Below are 22,449 nucleotides of genomic sequence, written 5' to 3' on the forward strand. Positions count from 1 at the left end.
TGAAGCCAGGTCTGATTCGAGCCCCAGCTTTGCCGTGACTGGCTGTGTGACCGTTCATGCGTCACTTCCCCTCAACGTGTCTCTGTTTCCTCTCCTGTAAAACAGGCATGACAGGAGTGGCACCCCAGAAGGTTGTGATAAAGGTGGAATAAGATACAGTGCGTGTAATCTGCTTAGAATACTGCCTGGCATACACAAGCCCAGAGATCTTAGCGACTAATGTTACGTGGCAGATACTTTATCCTCTCATGGCCTTTTTTTTTTTTTTTTTTTTTTTACCTAAAAACACTTTCTCTGCAGAGAGAATCTGTTCCATGCCTCCCTCCCACCTCCTGGTGGCTGCTGGCCACCTTCGGTGTCCCTTGGCTTGTGGCTGCATCACTCCAGTCGCTGTCTGTCTTTAGTGGCCGCCATCCCTGTGTCTGTGTCTCAAGTTCCCCTCTTCTTTCCCTGGTAAGGACACTGGCGCTTAGATGACTCCAGGATGGCCTCATCCTGAGATCCTTAAGTACATCTGCAAAGACCCTGTTTCCAACTGCGTTCCCATTCCTAGGTACCAGGGCTTAGGACGTGGGTCTGTCTTCTTGGAGAGCACAGCTGAGGCTGCTGCATAGCTTGAGCAGTCACGTGTGGAGGGCAGACCCTGCCTGGCCCAAAGCCGACGTCCCCGGCAGCACTGCCCACCGAGTGGCATTTGGGTTCGTGACACAAGTGGCTCGGGCAGCGTGCAGTCTGGTCTTCGTGGCTCTCAACAGGCTGACCAGGGCTTGTGTTATTCTCTCACAAAGTGAAAGCCCCGCACGGGAAAAACCAGAAGCCCTTCGTCTTCATCCTGGAGCCCAAGAAGCAGGGTGACCCGCCGGTGGAGTTCGCCACGGACCGGGTGGAGGAGCTCTTCGAGTGGTTCCAGAGCATCCGGCAGATCACCTGGAAGATCGACACCAAGGTAGGCCCTCGGCTCAGCTGGGCTCGGGTGGGCCTGGTGTGCTCTGCTGCGAGGTGGGTGGGTTTCGGCAGCAGGAGGTGCAGGCCCAGGGGCCACACAGAATTCAGGGAGGCGATGGGGTGGGTTCGGACAATAGGAGCGCCAATCATTTTGAAGAGGAAGGGATATTGGAGGTCCCCTGGAAGCTGGGGCTAGTTCAGACCTTCAGAAGTCAGAGTGTGCGCAGTGACTCTTGATGTTTGGGGCCATATCTTGACAAGAAAGTTTTGCCTTCCTTATTGTGAGTGTTTTCTTGTCTCTAAACGTTGTTCAAAGCAGGAGGGACCCCTCCTCCAACAAGCGTGCCCTGAGCTCGCCTCCCCAGACCCGCAGTGGCCCTGGGGAAATGTAACTGGCAGGACCCATTCTTTCCCTCCGGAAGTTTGTGTTGTGGAAGACCTTCCACTCTAGATGGGCGTGGGCTTTCCAGGGTGATCCTGCCCGGAGCTTAGTGTTGGGCTGGAAGCGTTTTGAGAAGGGTGCTGGGTAAGAGCAGGAGGGGTAGGTAGTTCCAGGCAGACTGGAGTTTGCATCCTGGCAGGGCTGGTCCCTGGGCAAGTCACTAAACTTCTCTGGGTCTCAGTTTCCTTGTTTGCAAAATGAGGAGCCAAAGATGAAAGGAGATGAAGCGTGGGAAGTGCTAGGCTGGTATAGCAAGTGCCCAGCTCACAGTGGTATTTAATCACCACATTGTCATCACACCAGGAAGGCTTGGGGAGGTGTAAGGTGCCGTCTGCTCTCTCCTGTGGCCGTAGAACTGGGAAGAAATTTTAGGGTTTCCCATATGCACACGTCTTCTAAGACAGGTCTTGACCCAAAGGAATGGTTTTAAAGTCTTCTGAGGATCTCTTGGGCCCTTGTGACCTCTGGTTACTGTTGATGGGTCTTTCTCCTTCAGTGTCCTGGGAGGAGGCGGCAGCAGCCGAGTCTTTCCTTCCCCCTGGGGGACCTCACACTTGGCCAGTCTCTGGTCACCTTGACTCACCCTTTCAACACCCTAAGGTGATGTCCTCTTACTAAGAAGACTTTCTACAGAGAGCTGGTAGGACCTGTCATCTTTCCTGTCCCAGAGTCTAGTCAGAGGCCTCACATATGAGTCCTCATTCTTCCCGTCTTGTCACACCATCACCAGTCACTGATGATGAGCTGTGGTCAGCCAGTTCCCATCTTTCCTGGTCAGGGCATCTCATTTGCCTCCGGGCCTTCAATGTAGAACAGCTCCGAGGCACAGGGGGGGCGCCACTGTACCAAGGTTCATTTGAAAGATCATTTCCCCTACCTTCTTCTAGGTGTGTTCTCATTGCTAGTTGAATGGTTGTCATCATGAACTGAGTGGCACCATTTGCCAGCCTGTGACCCTCCTAAGCATGTTCTAGTATTTGTGATTCTGGGCCCCTAAAGCTGAGAATGGAGAAAAACACCAGCGACGAAGCCCTTAGCAACTGTTCTCTGTAGACTTTATTCTGAGGCACCCAAACCTCCCCTGAAAGTGGTCTGAGTGTGGGCTCAGCGGTATAGGCGTGGCGATGGCACCCTCCTCCTCCCTGTGCATCCTGGCTCTCGGCCGCTATTCATGGAGGAAAATGTGACTTCACTCAAAGGTTCTCTGCCCCTTTCTCTCCTCTCCTGCATGAGGCTTCGGAAATTAAGCCTGGGTGTTCAAGGCTGCTGTTCTCTGTCTTTGATCTACATTCCTCTTCAATTGGTTTTTACAACTGCTAAGATTTCATGAGAAAAGCTTTTTAAAGTCTTATTACATATGAAGGTTAAAAAAAAAGCAGGAGTTTCTGGAATTGACGGAGTCTTGCTCTGGGCACAACCAGCTGTAAGAAGAGCCGGTGCGGGAACAGGAAGGAGGCCCCATCCTGCCTTTGGGAGACCAAGGTGAGGTGAGCTCTCAGCTCACTGCTGGGAGCTCCTCACCGAGGCTTCCCCACTGTGCCTGCCCATAAGAACGTGCTCAGGGACCTGCAATTTCACACAGTCCCCGGCACAAGACCAGTCACTAAGATCCATCTGGTTAGTGAGTTTCCAAAGCCTGGCCCATGCACTGTGTTGTGACTTATATTCTGAGATGGCCTGGCGGGCAAATTCTGCCATTTTTTTAGAATAATTATTATAAGATTTTGAGGAAGCAACTGGTATTTCATCTTAAACTAATATGTCTTCTGCTAAGGTTGGAAAACGTGAAGCCCATAGCTTGTCATTGCTCTGTGCTTTGTGAGGCCAAAGTTCTATAATTCACCAGAGGTATGACCCTCCCACACACACATTTAAAGCAACTCCGTTGTCATTAGGGGTGAACTGTGTTGTTGCTGGCGTTTTCTGTCTCCAAACAACCCCATGGTGAAACCACACAGAATACAAAGCCACGTTGATACAAGGTTCAGGAGAAAACACCTGAAGTCCGAAAACAAGTAAGGCTTCTGTTTTCCTCATGGCATTTTGCTATCAACTATGTGGCTGGCATCTTTGCCACTGATTCTGGCCCATCCCACCCCACCTACAACAGCCCTACCATTATGGCTTGCATTCAGAAAGTGTGGAAAGGGCTGGTGAAAGCTAGGCATGCATAGGTGAGCTAGGAGGAGGCTTACAGTCACGTTCTAATCTGCCCTGGTGATGTGGTCACTGCTGGGGCTCATATAAAAGGCTTGTTTGCCGGTCATTGCCAAGGTCCACTTTGGCCCCAGGATTTATGTGGGTGCTTATGGGTTGAAGAAATCGGGTCCCACACCTGCTTGTGTAAAGAGTGGACTTTTTCTGTCCTTTGCCTGGGGGACCTTTCTGAGCGGCCCTACAGCCTGGAGGAGTGCCAAGTCCTCCTGTCTAATTCTCTACGAGTAGAGAACTCATCTTAGCCTTATTTTACAGTTGAGGAAACTGAGGTGCAGAGAGAGTCTGTGACTTGCCCTGTTGACCCAGCTATTAAATAGCAGGGGCCGCTTTCAAACCCATGTCTCTGATTTGTTTCCACTGTCATTACCACTGGGTTGTGTAGCCCCCCTCACTACCTGCCACCTGAACACTTGTTCCCCACAGGGCGCTGCTCGCAAGGGACATGTCTCAGTGGGGAAACAGGGTCTGGGCAATAGTGATGAATGGCATCAATGCAGGACAGTCGGACAAGGGACAGTGTTTAAGGCTGAGCAAGGCCAAGTGTGGGTGAAATGGTGAGCACTCTGGGAGACTTGAGGAAGGCAATATCCTTTTGTAGTCCTGGCTGGAGTAATCCAGGAAGGCTTCCTGGAGAAGGAATGATCTGGGTAGGGTCCAGGAGGAGGGAACTGATGAAATGCAAAGGAGGGAGGACGGGAGCTGCAGGGTGAGGAGCTAGGACAGTGATGGCGAACCTTTTGAGCTCAGCATGTCAGCATTTTGAAAAACCCTAACTTAACTCTGGTGCTGTGTCACAAATAGAAATTTTTTGATATTTGCAACCATAGTAAAACAAAGATTTATATTTTTGATATTTTATATATTTAAATGCCATTTAACAAAGAAAAATCAACCAACAAAATGAGTTCGCATGTCAGAGGTGTCATAGGTTCGCCATCACTGAGCTAGGAGGTCACTGCTGTGATTCAGGGGACCTGGGATGTGACCTCTGGGGCATTTGAGAAATCAGAGGCAGGAGGCGGCTGTGCACACTTCCTCAGCCTCAGAGGAGAAGGGTGAAGGGTTCAGCAAGTTATAAGAAAGATGCTGTGGTCTACAGAGCCCAGGAGGACATGAGGTCATGTCTTGGAGAACTAGAATTGGACGAGCTGTAACAGTGGTTTTAGGGGAAGGGACAGGCCAGGACACCGAGAGCAGAGGGTTAAGGAGAGTGGTGTGGTGACAGACACCAATCCTGGGTGGAAACAACTTGGTCAAGAATTTCGGCAGGAAGAGGAAGGAAAGAGAGGAGGGGCAGAGGCAAGGAAAACATTCAACCGTGTCAAAGATCTGAGCATGCAGGAGGGCCAAGAGGAGCGAGAGGGGAAGCAGAGGAGAGGAAGGCATGCCAGGTGAGCTGGGGCGATGGGATTTCGCGGGTGCTGGCTTGAGGTCTGACACTAAAGACAGTTGGCCCCCAACAGGAGAACAACATGAAATACTGGGAGAAGAACCAGTCGATCGCCATCGAGCTCTCGGACCTGGTCGTCTACTGCAAACCAACCAGCAAGACCAAAGACAATCTAGGTACTGCCTCCCCTGACTGCCACCGGACACGGTGAAAACTCATTTCCTCTTTGAGTCTGGCGTTGTTAGAGGGCACAGTGAGTGTGGTTCCTGCTCGTTCTGAATTGCTCTCGGTGGCGCTTCCCCTGGATTAGTCCTTAGGACCACGGTGCTCGTGACAGGCCCGTCTGATAGCTTGAGGAGGAAAACCCTCTCAGAGGGAAGGTTGTTAGTGTTCTACTGTTAACTACAAATGTGGTGGCTGAAAACAACATATTTATACTCTCTGGCCTCCTGGAGGCCAGAAGTCTAAAGTCAATATCTCTAGGCTGAAATCAAGGTGTGGGCAGATTTCAGCCACTCCCTCCAGGGGAGAATATGTTCCTTGCCTCTTCCAGCTTCTGGTGGCTGCCAGCATTCCTTAGCTAGTGGCTGCATCACTCCAATCTGCCTCTCAGTCACATGGCCTTCTCTTCTATGTAGTAAAAATATGTCCCTATTACAAGGACCCTGGGTCACATCGAGGGCGCAGATAACCTCCCCATGGCAAGCTCCTTAATTTAATTATATCTGCAAAGTCCCTTTTGCCATAAAAGGCTGCATATTCACAGGTTCCAGGGATCAGGATCTTTGGGGGCTAGTATACAGTACAGGATTAAAAAATGGCTCTTCTACCAAATTCTCTAAAGTAGCCAATTCTTTGATCTTAGAATGAACCCATTCACGTTCTCTTCCCCCTTTCTTTGAGGGGATCCTATCTTTGATCTCAAGAACTTGTGATTCCAGGACCAGGGACCAGAGAAACAGTACTAAACCCCTGAGTTAATGGTCATTGGGAGGCACCTCCACTCCTCAGGTTTATGGGCTGTCTCACCACAGCTGGATATGAAGTAGCAAAGCTTCATCCAACAAAGAATTGTTCACATATTCCCATCCCTCTCCGCCCATTCATTGCCCCCTCCTCTTTCTCAGCTCTTCCTGTGGGCACTCCATTCTCCCTCCACCAAGAGGCTTGGCTTACTTGCCTGTATCTACATCACCTTTGACGAGGAAGCCACTCCTAAGATCTCCTGCTACATGCTGATCCCTGAGGCCATTCCCCCTTTTTATAATTGTACCATTTTTGTGTTTCCTTGTGCAAGGCTGCTGGTAATTTTAAAAAGAAAACATCCTAGACGAAAAGGTTGGGGGAACACTTGGCACCTTTAATAGCTAGGCTTCCGGAAGCGCAGGAGCCCATGGCAGTCCCAATTATGGCAATATCGTCAGAACCACGTGCGCATCTTGTCCCAGAGATTCCTGGTTTCATTTTATAAGCCTCTGTGTGAAGAAAATGAGGAGACACAAAATAACGGTGCCTCTGTCGCTGTCTGCAGAGAATCCCGACTTCCGAGAGATCCGTTCCTTTGTGGAGACGAAGGCCGACAGCGTCGTCAGACAGAAACCCATTGAGCTCCTGAAGTACAATCAGAAGGGCCTGACGCGTGTTTACCCGAAGGGACAGAGGGTGGACTCCTCCAACTACGACCCCTTCCGCCTCTGGCTGTGCGGCTCCCAAATGGTGGCACTCAATTTCCAGACTGGAGGTAAAGGAGGCTTCTTGTGGCCACTAAATCTAAGGTGATGGCAGTGTCAGTCCAGGCAGTCTACTGGGGCCACTGGTGGGCTGTGGTGTCCAGAACATGTTATCTGTCTGAGGAACGGGTTCAACCAGCATGGTAGGGTTAGGGTGAGGCCCATCAGTTGAATAGAGTGATTGAGGGAACTGATGAGCACGCCTGACACTAGGCACACTTGTATTTGGCAGGTTCCATGATGCAAGTGGCAACACTGAGTTAGTCTGGATTGAGAGAGAAAGGAAATTCATTAGCTCATGTAATTAAAAAGCTCTCATGTAATTAAAAAGCTCAGAGGTTGCATCAGCTCCAGGCACAGTGGATCAAGGTGTTCAGTGACTTTTTTCAGCGCTTTCCTCCCTTCCTGGTGCATCTCTGAGGACTACATGCTGGGAAAAACCTGCATGCACAACTCCTTTACACAAATGGCAGCATAAATTACAGTGTTCTGCACTTTAGGTGTTGGTTAAGCCTCTTTTGGGGCTCTGTTCGTCAGTAGTGTCCTCTCTATGCTTTTATGCCTGTGTAGGATTCCACTGACTAGAACCATCATTTATTCAGCCGCCCCCACCCCCCCCACCCCCCCGCTGAGGCACATTTAGGGTACTCCCCATCCTTTGCTATTCCAGATGGCACTGCCTTCTGTAACCTTCTGTGAGCATCGCGTCACAGATGCGGCACTGCATCTGCCAGACAATTCTCAGACAGGCAGGGAGCGTCAGACATCACTAGCATTTTGATCAACTTGGCCCTGAGGACAACCACTGAACACCTGTATCCCGTGGCGCCTGAGCTGAGACACTGGGCCACACGCCTCCCTATAGATGGTGCGTGCGATTGCGAACTGGTAACGCATTGAATACACCCTCTGGCACGACTCCACCAACTTAGTTTTATCACACTTTCCAATCTCCGCCCACCTGAGTGATAGACGAAAGCTGCCGTCACCTGTCATCGAAGCTTCCCTTATTGGTTCTGCTCTTAGGAGGCACAGGAGCCAGTTTCTCATGTATTTAGGAAACACTTGCTTTTTCGCTTCTAGAAACTGTTCACGCTTCTGACCCAGCTGTTCTCATGGGGTGTAGGTATTTATAGCTCACATGGATCAGAGCTCTTAGTAGGTTAACTTTATATGGACAGGGTGTCCCAAAAAAATGTACACACACTTTTTTCTGATAGCTCAATTGATGTTTATGTTTCTTTCTTTTCAGATTTAACCCATTGGAATGAATAATTATTCAAAGTGTGTATACATTTTTTGGGGGACACCCTATATTTGAGTTAGGATTTTTCTTTCCACAGCACGTCTTAACTTTTGTGGAAATTTTTTCCTACGTAGACATATTTAGCTTTGAGTAGTTTTAAATTCTCTTTTTTTTTAATGTTTCATACTTGGAAAGGTGTTTCCATATTTTGAGTTTAGATATCTTAACTGGCTTAATTATTTTTGGAAAAATGAGCAAATCATTCCCCATCTGGCATGTCCTGGCCCAGGAGGCCAGCCTTTTCCTGCCCGACTTCCATCAGCAGTGCCCTTTCCTTCCCAGACAAATACATGCAGATGAACCAGGCCTTGTTTTCACTCAACGGGAGGACCGGCTACGTCCTGCAACCCGAGAGCATGAGGACGGAGAAGTACGACCCCATGCCGCCCGAGTCCCAGAGGAAGATTCTGATGACCTTGACGGTCAAGGTAAGGCCACACTCTCCTTCCTCGCCCAGGGAATCAGGGCCTAGCGACTCCTCTCATTTGGTTTAAACCATCACCACCCAGACATGGTTTGAGGATCTGAATTACAGTGCACCCCCGGGGAGGAAGGGAGACCCTCTCAAATCCATTTTGGACACCTTACCCATGTCACCTGCGGGGCTAGGTATGAATCCAGCTCTTGCAGGGTTCAGGAGGGCATCTCCTGGGTCCCAGCAAGGACAGATTCTGGCCAGGAAAAGAAAGCATGTGGGAAAACGGACCTTTGGTCTTTATGGAGGGGAGCGTTTGTCCCCACAATGGCCATATTTAAGGGTGAAAGCTTTTTAAAACTCAAGAGACTCAACTTTCAGAGAATGTGTTGTCTCTTTGTGAGAATTTTTGTTTTTTCCTCCTTTGGAAACTATGCAAGGTAGAACAAATGAAGCTTTTGCAACCAAAGGTCTTTAAAAGAAAACCACACACACTCCCCCATCCTTTTCTGGGAGCCGGGAATCAAGTGATTCAACTCTGTGGGTGCGCACCTGGGCACAGGTGGATGTGTTCTGTGCCCAGGTGAGGTCCTCCTGTTGATTCTGATGGCCTGGGCGTTCTGCTCCCAGCTCACCTTAACACAGGGATGGGGAACGTCTGGCCCTGCCAAGGCATTAGGGGGTAGTTAATGAAATGTTTGATCAAATATAGCAGGCTAATTTTTAAGTTGATAATTTTGTAAGGCCTGCGAATGATGTTATAAGTATCCAAATGGGCCCTGGCAGAGAAAAGGTTCCCCACCCCTGTCCTAACAGCTGTAGGAATCCACCCCCATCTTCTCATCTACGAGAAGGAACCAGTGGTGGGATCCACTTGACAAGGTTGTCAGGACTTCTCCAGTGAAGAAATGGAGGCTGGTTCGAGCTCACGTGGTCTGACGCTAGAACCCACCTGAGCTCCCTGCCAGCCCACCCACGCAGACCTTGTTAGCTCTTCCCAGGACGGGTCTGGGAGAATTCCCGCACTCACCTGTGGTATCCTAGGTTCTCGGGGCTCGCCATCTCCCCAAGCTCGGACGAAGTATTGCATGTCCCTTTGTGGAGGTGGAAATATGTGGAGCCGAGTATGACAACAACAAGTTTAAGACGACAGTTGTGAGTAAGTCGCCTGGGAACATCCTTCTCTTAAACTTCAAGCGAGTTGAGTCACATGTTGGGGGGTTTGCAAGGCACTTTGCTTGGCCGTGTCTTCTCCTTCGTCCCTTTTGCTCACTGTGGTTCAGCTCAGGGAGGGGCAACAGAGGAGCACGTGATTAAGTAGTCGATTGTGCTCTGTGCCACAGCCCCCCCCCCCTCCCCCCCATCTCCTTAGCCCAGGACAGGAGCAGAGACACAGGATGTGATACCTGACCCACAGAGGGCAGGGAGGCCTAGGAAATGCTTGTGCTTCCACTTTAAGCCAGGAAGACACCGTGAGCTGGGCCTGGGGTCACTGTGCCTGGTGAAAGGTGGCTCAGTGGCAGCTCACAGGCTAACCAGTGACACTTGTTTTTTGGGTCAGCCTGACCCCCCTGTTCCTTCTCTGCTGTAGCCTCCATTCCCTTCCGCATCCTGGGGAGTTGAGATGGGAGCTGTATAAAGGGGTCTCCCCCCACCTTACTCAGGCCTGTGACAACCGCTTTACCACAATTGCTAATGGAAACAAGATTATTCCTATTTTCTTAGCTGCATATTTACACAGTTGCTAAGGAGATTCAAAGCCCAGCCGATGAATATAAAGATGGTTTCCCAAATGGCGTCTTTAATAAGCTTTGATCACCTTCCAGATGACAATGGCCTAAGCCCTGTTTGGGCTTCAACGCAGGAGAAGGTGACATTTGAAATCTATGACCCAAACCTGGCGTTTCTGCGCTTTGTGGTGTACGAGGAAGATATGTTCAGCGACCCCAACTTTCTCGCGCATGCTACTTACCCCATTAAAGGAATCAAGTCAGGTAAGCAGCTTCTCATTAAGGGGTTCGGTTTGGGCTAGCATTGTTCTGTGGTCTGTGCTGCTGGATTAAAAAGAATGAAAACGCATTTTTCCTGGCTTTTCTGAAGTCACTGCAAAACCAATTAGGGGGCTTAGGCAGCTGATCTCATAGTAGTTCCCGTGGACTGGCACACGCCCAGGCCCTCATCCAGCACAGGCACGGGGAAGGTGACGAAGTTGGACTGCGAGTTGATTTTCCACCTGGCACTGTGGTTTGATTTCATTTGGGAAGGTTGGAAGCTGATGCCTGTCCTCAGCCAGGGGCTAGCATCTGGTTGGGCTTCCCACCCGCTCCCTGGCCGGGAAGGAGCAGGCCTCAGCAGTGGAGTGAATTACCATCGTAGGTCATAGGTCTGCCTCTGCCGAGTCAGCTGGGCAAATTGCTGAAGCTTCAGGGCTCCACTTGCCTCTTCCATGCTGAACAAAACACAAAACCCCTTATACTTTGAGAAGGGGCATTTTATATTTGCCTGGGACCAAGCTGGGTCATGTGACCAGCTGTTGGGAATCAGGAGACTGAGTCCCATAGCTCCAGGCCAGACAGACTCCCCCAAGCAGGAGGAGATTTGGGGCAGATGAGCTTGGTGCTGCTTCCTGTATAGTTTCTCTAATTCACTTTCCTGCCGGATTTTATGTGGAATGTTGCTAAATAGTCCCTCACTTGATGTTGAATTCCCTTCTTCCCCTTTCTTAGTATTTGAGACATTAGATCATATAGATCCTTCTGGATTCCTCATGAGGTCACTGTTTCCCTGTTTTCTAAGCATTCTTTTCTCGATGTTTTTTGGAAACTTTTGGTCCTGTTTCCTGGGGGTCTTCCCCCCACCCCCAAACGTAGAACATATTGGATATTCCCTACATTTCTTAGATGATAAGTCTGATCATTTCCATCACTGGGCACTTGCCAGGCATGCTGGGGACTCTGGTTAGAACATGCAGGTCCCTGAGCCCAAGGAATCTGCGTGTTTAGCCAGCTCCTCAGATGGATCCCAGGATGGCACTTGAGAAAACTGAGCTAGACTGAGGCTGCCCATCTTATTATCGTCAAGGAACAAATTCCTAAGCAAATGAGTAGATTAAACAAGAACCTGAGAAATGTTTAAACTGCCTGCTTTTTAGTACTTTAGAAATATCCTGCTTCCTAATTTACTCTAATAAGGATAACAAATGCTAAGTCCCAGAGGCCTGATGTTGCTCAACCCCTCTTGGTTAACTTGCCCGCTACATTAAATCCAACAATTTAGGTACAGTTCTTAACTTTGTAATCTGCTGCTTTTAAAATAAATAAGGCTTAGGACCAATTCCTTCTTATGGTAAATGTCCACCCTGCATGTGGACTCCCCCTGCTGTTACTCATGTCCCCTGGAAGGCTAAGGGACAGGACCACCGCAGCCCCTCCCCGTGCCTTGGGGAGGTCAGAGCTGATGAACCCTTCTTACCTGCCACCACACTGTGTCGAGTCATCTAGAAAATGCTATGGCTTAGCTTGGAGATTTAAAAAACAAAGAATACAACTTCAAGGAGGATGGAAACTGTGACTCTCCAGCTTCTGACAATGCCTGGCACATCCATATTCATGGAGAAAATGAAATACAGTGAACAAACCCTTTGTGCAGAAGGCATTGGGGGCCTTCTGAACTCAAAAGTAAACTTTGCCCATTGTCATTAGGGATGCGCTTAAGCTTTTAAGCCAGCTGGAGCTCAGGAAGGAAGGAAAACATCATTTATTGTGTGAGGTGCCTTAGACTCTTTCCCCTTTAATCCTCATAGCAACCCAGTGAGAGAGGTTTTATCACCTCCGCTTTTTCAATAGGAACACTTTGAGCCTAGAGATGTTAATGAACTTGCTCAAGGTCACACACCTGTAAGACCGCAGCTGGATCCAAACGTAGGAATGTCTGACCTCAAACCCTATGTTCTCCCAGCTGTCCAGGCCTCCTCGACTCTCCCTAAGCCAACACACTGCTCTTACTTGAAAAGAAGTCTCTAGTTCCCTTTCCTCTGTGACACAACTAGAAACAAACCCTGTTTTTGGTGAAACTGGCAAACACCTTTCAGTCCCAATTCCCAGTATACGTGAAGGGCTGCTTGTAACCACGAGACCTGGGCAGTGAGGGGAGGTACACGGAGCTGGAGGCAGAGGGGACAGAGCCCGCTTCTCCAAATCCGGAGGCACATGCTGAGAGCAGCAGCCCCACTTTGCTTGGAACCATGTTCGTGAGGGCACGGGGCTGCCTGGCAGCCTCCCCAGACACCATGGAGCATGCAGATCCCAGCACATTCTAACAGTCTGTGAGCAGAGACTGCCTTCTTCCCCACTGTCCACAGAGCAGCCGGGAGAGTCAGGATCTCAGGCCGTACTCCAGCCCTCCTGACTCAGGATCTGCATTTTAATAAGACCCACACGTGGTTCACACCTTCCTTAAAGTTGGGGAAGCACTAAGCTAGACTGCAAGGAGTCTGGGGGATCCAGGCAAAAATCACCAAGCAAACAAACCAACACCAAATCCCCATCACCTGTGTAAAGGGTAAATAGGTCAGAAAACTTCTCGACAGCAGTATTCCAGGAGAACAATGTCCCCAAAATCCTCCAGGGAGAAGACTAGGACTCAGGAGTTTTAAACCCACTCACTGTCACTCAGGCATAAAATTAAAGGGCGGATGCATTCAAACATGCACAGTTCAGGGATTATATGTCCCAGGAGTTCATATTGAAGAGAACAAAGAAGACACATTTACCAGCCAAGATATCAACAGAAAAAGTCAGTAAAAGGGTGGTGAGAATGGAACGTGCATTTTTGTTTTGTTTTGTGTTTTAAAAAACTGTGCATTTCATTGTGTGTATCAATTTTATACCAGAAAAAGAACACAGTAAGTAAAGATTGAGCAGTTAATGAGATGCATGCTGACATATTCAGGGGGAAGTGTACAGATGTCTTCATCTTACTTTGAAATACACACACACATGTGATAGTTTGAGGGGTGGAGAAAGGTGATAAAGTATAGTAAAAGGTTAATGATGAGACCTAGGTAATGGTTATACAAGTGTTCCTTATAATATTCTCTTTTATCTGTGCTGTATAAATGTCAGAAAAATATAACCAAGCCTCCCTTTGTGGGAGAATTATGGTTATAAAATGGAACACACATTATACACCATGCCAGTGTAGAAATAAAGCAGTTTTACCAAATTAAGGGGAGAAATGATGAACAGGGTTGTGTAAGCATGCCAATTTCCTCTCTTCAGCAGTGGAAAGCAATTGATTCGATAGATACTATTCACAGGTTATAAACCAACTAATAGTAAAAGGTTCTCTAAGAGAAATAAGAATAATCATCAAACAAACCAAAACCTGAATGATGAAATAGTGGGAGTGTCCTAATTTGAGTATTGCTTGTCCTGAGAATCAGTAGATAAAATGCAAATAAAAAGCTTTCAAGTCGGAGAGGCACGCCCAGGATGGTGGTGTAGGTGGACGCTGAGCTTGCCTCTTTCCAAGAACACATCAAAATGTACTTCTGTGTTTAGAATAGTTCCTCTTACAGCTTCTACACAAGCAAGAGGAACGGACCACATAGAGAAGATTGGGGTACCATGACAGCTCTCTGGGAGCTAAGAAAACAACACAGGACCGGAGGAAGAAGTGAGCGCCACTGTTTATGTGTCCCCTAAACAGGGACAATGGGCGGGAGCTCCACCCAGGGTCTCTGGCTGACCTGCAGGCCCCAGCTACTCCTCCTGGAGCTAGATCCAGCAGGAAGAGGAAGGCACCATAGGATGCATACAAAGTTGGCTCCTCCACCAGGATATTGATCCAGTGGGTCCAGTGGGGTGCTGCTTTTTACACCCACTGGGCTGCACACACAAGGGACTCCCCCTGTCCACAGAGACCTAGCAAAACTTTGCAGTGCCCATACACAGGGCTGCCCCAGGCAGAGTGAGTAGGGTCCTGCTGTATGCATGAAAGGCTGCCCCACCTGGAGAAAAAGCAGAATCAGTAGATCATTGAGAAACAGGCATGCGGAGTAGCCCCGCCCAGACCCTGCTCTAAGGGTGGACAATTAAAGCAATAGGGCATGCACACAGGGCTGCATGTGCAGAGTTGGAGGATGCAGCTGAGCAGAGAGGCGCTGCTTTGAGAGGGAACAGAACAAGCCAAGTGTGGCTGTGCATACACGCACACCTGCCCCATCCAGAGACGCGGCAGAACTGGTGGGGCATTAAGACACAAGCATGAACCAAGGACTTATATGCAAGCATATAGGCCTAACCAATGGACACGGACAACAGGGGGGGCGGGTGAGGGCACAAGTGGGGGGAGAGGGGGTAACGTGGGGGTAAGGATACATATGTAATAATTTAATCAATAAAAAAATAATTTAAAAAAAAGACAAGCATGAAAAGCAGCCCCAGGCAGGCCCTGACCCTGTTCTGATCACAGATAGTTAAAGCAACAGGGCACCCCAAGAATGTACCTAGCAGTCCCATCTACATCAGGGAGCCCAGATTAGAAGGGCAAAGCAGACTGGCTCCACTTGGAACCTATTACTCAGGCCAGGAGACACACAAGGCACCTCACATGCCTGCTGAATACAGCTGGACTGCCGACACTATTCACCCCCTAGTCTACACAGAGACCACTCTTTCAAGACTGGGAGGGATAGTTACTCTACCCAGCTCATAGGAACAAACACAGTAAGTCAAACAAAATGGGGAGACAGAAGAATTTGCCCCAAATGAAGGAATAAAAAATCTCCAGAAAAAAGCCCCAATGAAATGGATGTAAGTAATTTGCCTGATAAATAGTTCAAAGAAATGGTCATAAGAAAGCTCAACGAACCTGATCGTGCAATAGAGGAACTCAGCACCTCAACGAAGAGAGAGAAAATGTAATAAAGAAGCAATCAGAGATGAAGAATACAGAAGGAAGTGACAGCAGATTAGTTAATACAGAATAATGGATTAGCTACCTGGAAGACAGAATGGAAGAAATCATCCCATCAGAAAAGCAATATGGAAAAAAAAATTTTAATGAGGATAATATAAAAGATATCTGAGATAATATCAAATATCTTAACATTTGCATTATAGGAAGTCCAGAGGGAGAAGAAAGAAAGGGGCAGAGAGAATATTTGAAGAAATAATGTCTGAAAACTATCTTAATTTAGCAAAGGAAACAAACATCCAGGTCCAGGAAGCAAAGAGAGTTCCAAAGAGACCCACACCAAGGCATATTGTAATTAAAAAAGGTAAAAGTTAATGAGAGACACTCTTAAAGGCACCAGGAATGAAACATCAAATCACATATAAGGGAAACCCCATAATGTTATCAGCTGATTTCTCACAAGCAACTTTGCATGTCAGAAGGTAGTGGAGGGGATATTTAAAGTGCTGAAAGAAAGGAATGTATCCAACTACTATGCTGTACATCTGCAATTAATACAGAATAGTATTCAATATAAACTGTACTTGAAAAATAAAAGAAGCTTAAAAAGAAAGGAACCTATAACCTAGAATAGTATAGCTAACAACGTTATCATTCAGAGTTGAAGGAGAGATAAAAGAGTTTCCCAAACAAAAACTAAAGGAGTTCCCAACCAGTAAAATGGCCTTATAAGAGATGTTAAAGGGCTTTTTTCTTTACACAAAAAAAGAAAAGGCCACAACCAGAAATAAATACAGGAAAGAAAAATTTTTCACTGGGAAAGGAAAATATACAATAATCACAGTGAATCAACCACTTAGAAAACTAATATGAAGGTTAAAGACAGTAGTAGCAAAATTAACTATAATTACTTTAAATAATCAGGGGCTACACTAAACAAAAAGATAGAAAACATGACATTTAAAAGCAGAGTGGGGAGAGTAAAAATATAGTGCTTTCAGAATATGATTGAACTTAAATGCTTATCAGCTTAAAATAGACTGATACACACACACACAGATAGATATAGATATATAGACATACATGAACCTCATGGTAGCCATAAACCAAAAACATACAAAAAGAAAACCAACAAATTAAAAGGAAAGAGATCAAGAGAAGAAGAAAGGAGCAGCAAAAAACAAAACAACCATAAAAAACATGTCAATGGGCACATACTTATCAATGATTACTCCATGTGTAAATGGACTAAATGCTCCAATCGAAAGACATAGGGTGGCAGAATGGATGAGAAATCATGATCTGTCTCTATGCTGCTTGCAAGATACTCACGTTAGATTGAAAAACACATACAGACGGATGGTGAAGGGATAGAAAAATATATTCCATGCAAATAGAAACAAAAAGAAAGCTGGGGTCACAATACTCACATCAGACAAAATAGACTTCAAAACAAAGAATGGAAAAGGAAACCGAGAAGGACATTACTTAATTTTAAAGGGGTCAATCCCAGAAGAGGGTATAACAATTGTAAATACCTATGCACCCAAGTATATAAAGCAGATGTTAACGGACATAAAGGCAGAAATGAACAGTAATACTTCAGTGGTTGGGGACTTTAATATGACACTAACCTCAGTGGATAGATCATTCAGACAGAAACTTAATATAGAAATAATGGCCATAAATTCCACAGTAGGCCAGTTTGATTTGATAGATATTTAAGAGCATTTTCCCCCAAAATTGTAGATTACCAATGGAGCATTTTCCAGGATAGATCACATACAAGGCCACAAAACAAGCCTCAGTTAATTAAAGAAGATTGAAATTATATCAAGCATATTTTCTGACTACAGTGGCATGAAACTAGAAATCCACTACTGGAAGAAAACTGGAAAAATCATAAATACATGGAGAGTAAACCACATGCTTCTAAACAACTAGAGCAGTGATGGCGAACCTATGACACGCGTGTCAGAGGTGACACGCGAACTCATTTTTTAGGTTGATTTTTCTTTGTTAAATGGCACTTAAATATATAAAATAAATATCAAACATATAAATCTTTGTTTTACTATGGTTGCAAATATCAAAAAATTTCTATATGTGACACGGCACCAGAGTTAAGTTAGGGTTTTTCAAAATGCTGACACACCGAGCTCCAAAGGTTCGCCATCACTGAACTAGTGGGTCAAAGAGGAAGTCAAGATGGAAATCAGACAATACCTTGAGACAAATGAAAAGAAAATACAACCTTACAAAATTAATGGGATGTACCAAAAGCACTTATTACAGGAAAGTTTCTAGCTATACAGGCCTACCTCCAGAAGGAGGAAAAATCCCACATAAACAATCTTAATTTGCACCTGAAGAAACTAGAAAATGAGGAATAAACAAAACCCAAAGTAAGTAGAAGGAAGGAAATAATAAAGATCAAAGTGGAAATAAATTAAATAGAGAAACAGTAGATTCATGAAGTTAAGGGATGGTTTTTTGAAAGGATAAATAAAGTTGGCAAGCCTCTAGCAATACTCATTAAGCAAAAAATAGAACACAATGAGAGAAATGAGAGATTACAATCAACACCACAGAAATACAAAGGATCATTAAAGAATACTATGAACAATTATATGCCAACAAATTAGACTGTCTAGAAGAAATGGATAAATTTCTAGAAATACAACTTTCCAAGACAAACCAGGAAGAAACCGAGAATCTGAACAGACCAATTACTAGCAATAAAACTGAAACATTTAATAAAGAAAACTCCCAACAAACAAAAGCCCAGGATAAGATGACTCCACAAGTGAATTCTATCAAACACTTAAAGAAGAATTAGTACCTATCCTTCTCAAACTATTCCAAAAAAGTGAAGAGAAAGGAATACTTCTAAACTCATTCTACAAGCCAGCATAACCCTTATACCAAAATCAGACAAAGACACTAAAAAAGAGAATTACAGGACAATATCTCTGATGAACATAGATGCCAAATTATCAACAACAACAAAAAAACACACAACAAATTTAACAGTACTTTAAAGGAATTTACACAGTGATCAAGTGGGATTTATACCAGGGATGCAAGAGTAGTTCAACATCCACAAAACTAGTACTGTGATTCATCACCTCAGCAAAACTAAGGATAAAATTCATGATGATATCAATAGATGATGAAAAAACATTTGATAGAATTCAACATCCATTTATGATTTTAAAAAACCTCTTAATAAAGTGGGTATAGATGGAGCTTAACTTGATCAGGTTATATATGTAACAAGCACACAACTAACATCAGACTCAATGGTAAAAACATGAAAGTTTTTCCTCTAAGATCAGGAGTGAGACCAGGATGCCCACTCTCACCACTACTATACAATATAGTATTGGAAGTCTTAGCCACAGTAGTCAGACAAGAAAAAGAAATTAAGGCACCCATATTGGAAAGAAATAAAACTCGCTATTTACAGAGGACACAATACTATATATAGAAAACCCTAAAAAATTCACCCAAAATTAATAGAAATAATAAAGGAATTCAGTACAGTAGCAGGATACAGAATATGCAGAAATCTGTCACATTTCTATAATGATCAGAAGGAGAAATTAAATAAGCAATACCATTTCTAATTGTATCAAAAAGAATAAAATACCTAAGAATAAATTTAACCAAGAAAGTGAAAGACCTGTACTCTGAAAACTGTAAAACATTGTAGAAAGTGAAAAGGACCTAAATAAGTGGAAAGATATACCATGCTCATGGATTAGAAGGATTAATATAATTAAAATGATCATACTACCCAAAGCAATCTACAGATCCAATGCAATTCCTAAAATAACAATGGCCGCCTTGGCCTGTTTGGCTCAGAGGTTACACTTGCAGGGGTGGGGAACCTTTTTTCTGCCAAGGGCCATTTGTATGTTTATAACATCACCTGTGGGCCATACAGATTATCCACATAAAAATTAGCCTGCATGCAACACATACATCTTATAACGTAAAAACTCACACCTGAAACCTATATGTTCATGGTGACCAATATCACCCCAATCAATTTAATAAAAAAAATTAGCCTGCTATATTTGGTCAAATATTTAATTAACTCACCCCTAATGCCTTGGCGGGCCAGACCAAATGACTTCACCAGCCTTATGTGGCCTGCAGGCCAAACGATCCCCACACCTGGGTTAGAGTGTCAGCCCATACACTTAAGGGTTCAGTTCCTGGTCAAGGGCATGTACCTGGGTTCCAGGTTCAATCCCTGGCCCCAGTCAGGGCATGTGCAGGAGGCAGCCATTTGATGTGTCTCTTTCATATCAATGTTTCTCCCTCTCTCTCTCTCCCTTTTTTTCTCCCTCTCTCTCCCTTTTTTTTTCTCCCTCCCTTCCACTTTCTAAAAATCAATGGAAAAAAATATCCTCAGGTAAGAATTAACAACAACAAAATAGCAATATGCCTTCTCAGAACTAGAACAATTAGTTCTAAATCTTATATGGTACCACAAAAGACCACAGATAGCCAAAGCAATCTTGAGAAAAAAGAACAAAGTTGGAGGTATAATGCTCCCTGATTTTAAACTATATTACAAACCTATAATAATTAAAACAGTATGGTACTGACACAAAAACAAACACATAGATCAATGGAACAGAATAGAGAGCCCAGAAATAAACCCTCATTTATATGGTTAACTAATCTACAACAAAGTTTAGAGTATAAAATGGAGTAATGACAGTCTCTTCAATAAATGGTGCTGGAAAAAATGGACAGATACATGCCCCTGCCCCTGCAAAAGAAAGAAAACAGGACCACTCTTACACCTTATACAAAAATAAATTAAAAATGGATGAAAGACTTATATGTAAGGCCTGAAATCATAAACCTCTAGAAGAAAAGATAGGTAATAAGCTGTTTGACACCAATCTGAGTAGTATCTTTTAGGATACATCCCCTCAACCTCAACAAGGGAAACAAAAGCAAAAATAAACAAATGGGACTTCCTCAAACTAACAAGCTTCTGCACAGTGAAGGAAATCATCAACAAAACAAAAACAAAAACAACCTACCAATGGGAGAATATATTTACAAATGATATCTGATAAGAGGTTGATATCCAAAAGATATAAGAAACTCATACCACTCAATAACAAAACAAAAAAAAAACCCACAACAATCTACTAAAATGTGCAGAGGACATGAAAAAACATTTCCCCCAAAGAAGACATACAGTGGCCAACAGACATGAAAAGATGCTCAACATCATTAATCATTAGGGAAATGCAAATCAAAGCCACAATGAATATCACCTCACACCAGTCAGAATGGCTGTTATCAAGAAGTCACAAATAACGTGTATTGGAGAAAAGAGAACCCTGTGCACCGTGAGGGGAACTGCAATTGGTGTAGTCAATATGAAAAACAGGATGAATATTCTTCAGAGTATTTATCCGAAGAAAACAAAAATATTAATTTGAAAAGATATATGCACCCCTATATTCATTGCACAATTATTTACAATATTTACAAATGCCAAGATGTGGAATCAACCTAAGTGTCCATCAATAGATGAATGGATAAAGCAGTGAGAATATATATATATATATATATATATATATATATATATATATATATACACACACACACGTATACACACATACACAATGGAATATTACATAGCAACAAAAAGAGTGAAATCTTGTCATCTGGGACAATATGGGTTGATTTTGAGGGTATTATGCTAAGTGAAATAAGTCAGAGTAAGACAAGTACCATATGGTTTCACTTTTATGTGGAATCTAAATAAAAAACAAACACCCACAAACAAAACAAAAACTACTCATAGAAACAGAGACCAAAGGAATAGTTACTAGAGGGGAGGATGTTGCAGGGAATGGTTGAAAAAAGCGAAGGAGAAGAGTCAATAATATGTAATAAGATTACTAGAATTAGTGATCACATTGTAAGGTATAAAAATGTGGAATCACTATATTGTACACGTGACACTAATGTATCTAGTATAACACTGTACATTAAATTTAAAATTTTAATTTAACAATAAAAGCTTTCAAGTCAACCCACAGCCATACAGTGAATCCCCAAGGTACAGGATTAAATGGAAAATGGAAGGTTCAGAATTGCTTAGGTCAGGGTACTATCCTTTGCGATTTTAAAGGAAATTCAAACAAATGCAGAGACTGTTTTGGGATGATACCGTTAACAATGGTTCCTCGTGGAATAAGGGCTTAGGAGTGGGTGGGAGCGAGCCTTGCATTTTCACGGTGTATTCTTTTATACTACTTAACTAAAACAAGCAAACCAACCAACCTTTGACATGTGTTGCCTCAAACATTACTTAATGGGTGGTGGTGGCAGGGGAATTCAGCTCTACCTCCACCTCCTCTAAGTAAACATTTGATTGTCAGACTCTGGTCCCAAGTGTAAACAGGGAAAGGCTTTCAGTGGAGGATAATCAATACGGCTCTGAACTGCCAAGGGACAGAAGATTTCCTCCCACTGGAAATCTTTAAAGACACTCCCCCTCCTGTGCTTTGCAAAGGGCTAAGTGGAGGAAATGGATGCGAGGATTCATTATTCTTTTGAGTCTTTGGCCTCTGGAGTACTTAAGGAATTGAACCACAGCTGCAGTCACTCTAAATTCAATGTGTGATGTGCTGTGGGTTTTAATTTCTTCTGAGGGAATCATTTTCATTTCTAGTTGGCAGGTTTTTTTTAAACTTCACTTCTCCAAACGGACCTGTCGGTCAAGACTGCATCCGGGAGCCCCTCTTTATAACCATCAGGACGGGACCTCTGGTTTTGAGAAAGTCAGCCTCAGCGTGGCACACTGACCTCTCTGTGCCTTGAACCAGGCACATGATCCCCGGGTACCCCAAGAAAGCCAAGGTCGGACATTAATTGCCTGCCTCTGCCTTGTTTTTCCATCCTGCTGCAGGATTTAGATCTGTTCCTCTGAAGAACGGGTACAGTGAAGACATTGAGCTGGCTTCCCTCCTGGTTTTCTGTGAGATGCGGCCAGTGCTGGTGAGTGGAGAGACACTTCGGGGTTCCCTGAGCTACGTCTGCTGG

The 22,449-nt window shown here is 44.8% G+C and overlaps 1 protein-coding gene across 1 annotated transcript in view; it reads left to right on the top strand.

Annotated features, from left to right (window-relative positions):
• The window catches only part of PLCG2 (phospholipase C gamma 2), a 140,465-nt gene that overhangs the window by 103,530 nt on the left and 14,486 nt on the right, over nucleotides 1-22,449 (top strand). The window contains exons 25-31 of the mRNA XM_081108221.1: nucleotides 789-946; nucleotides 5,068-5,170; nucleotides 6,526-6,735; nucleotides 8,313-8,458; nucleotides 9,490-9,604; nucleotides 10,272-10,439; nucleotides 22,316-22,404. Coding sequence (XP_080964347.1) covers nucleotides 789-946; nucleotides 5,068-5,170; nucleotides 6,526-6,735; nucleotides 8,313-8,458; nucleotides 9,490-9,604; nucleotides 10,272-10,439; nucleotides 22,316-22,404 — 989 coding nt within the window. The remainder of the gene's footprint in view (nucleotides 1-788; nucleotides 947-5,067; nucleotides 5,171-6,525; nucleotides 6,736-8,312; nucleotides 8,459-9,489; nucleotides 9,605-10,271; nucleotides 10,440-22,315; nucleotides 22,405-22,449) is intronic.

The sequence above is a fragment of the Myotis nattereri genome (assembly GCF_964212035.1).
Source record: "Myotis nattereri genome assembly, chromosome: 15".
NCBI lineage: Eukaryota > Metazoa > Chordata > Mammalia > Chiroptera > Vespertilionidae > Myotis > Myotis nattereri.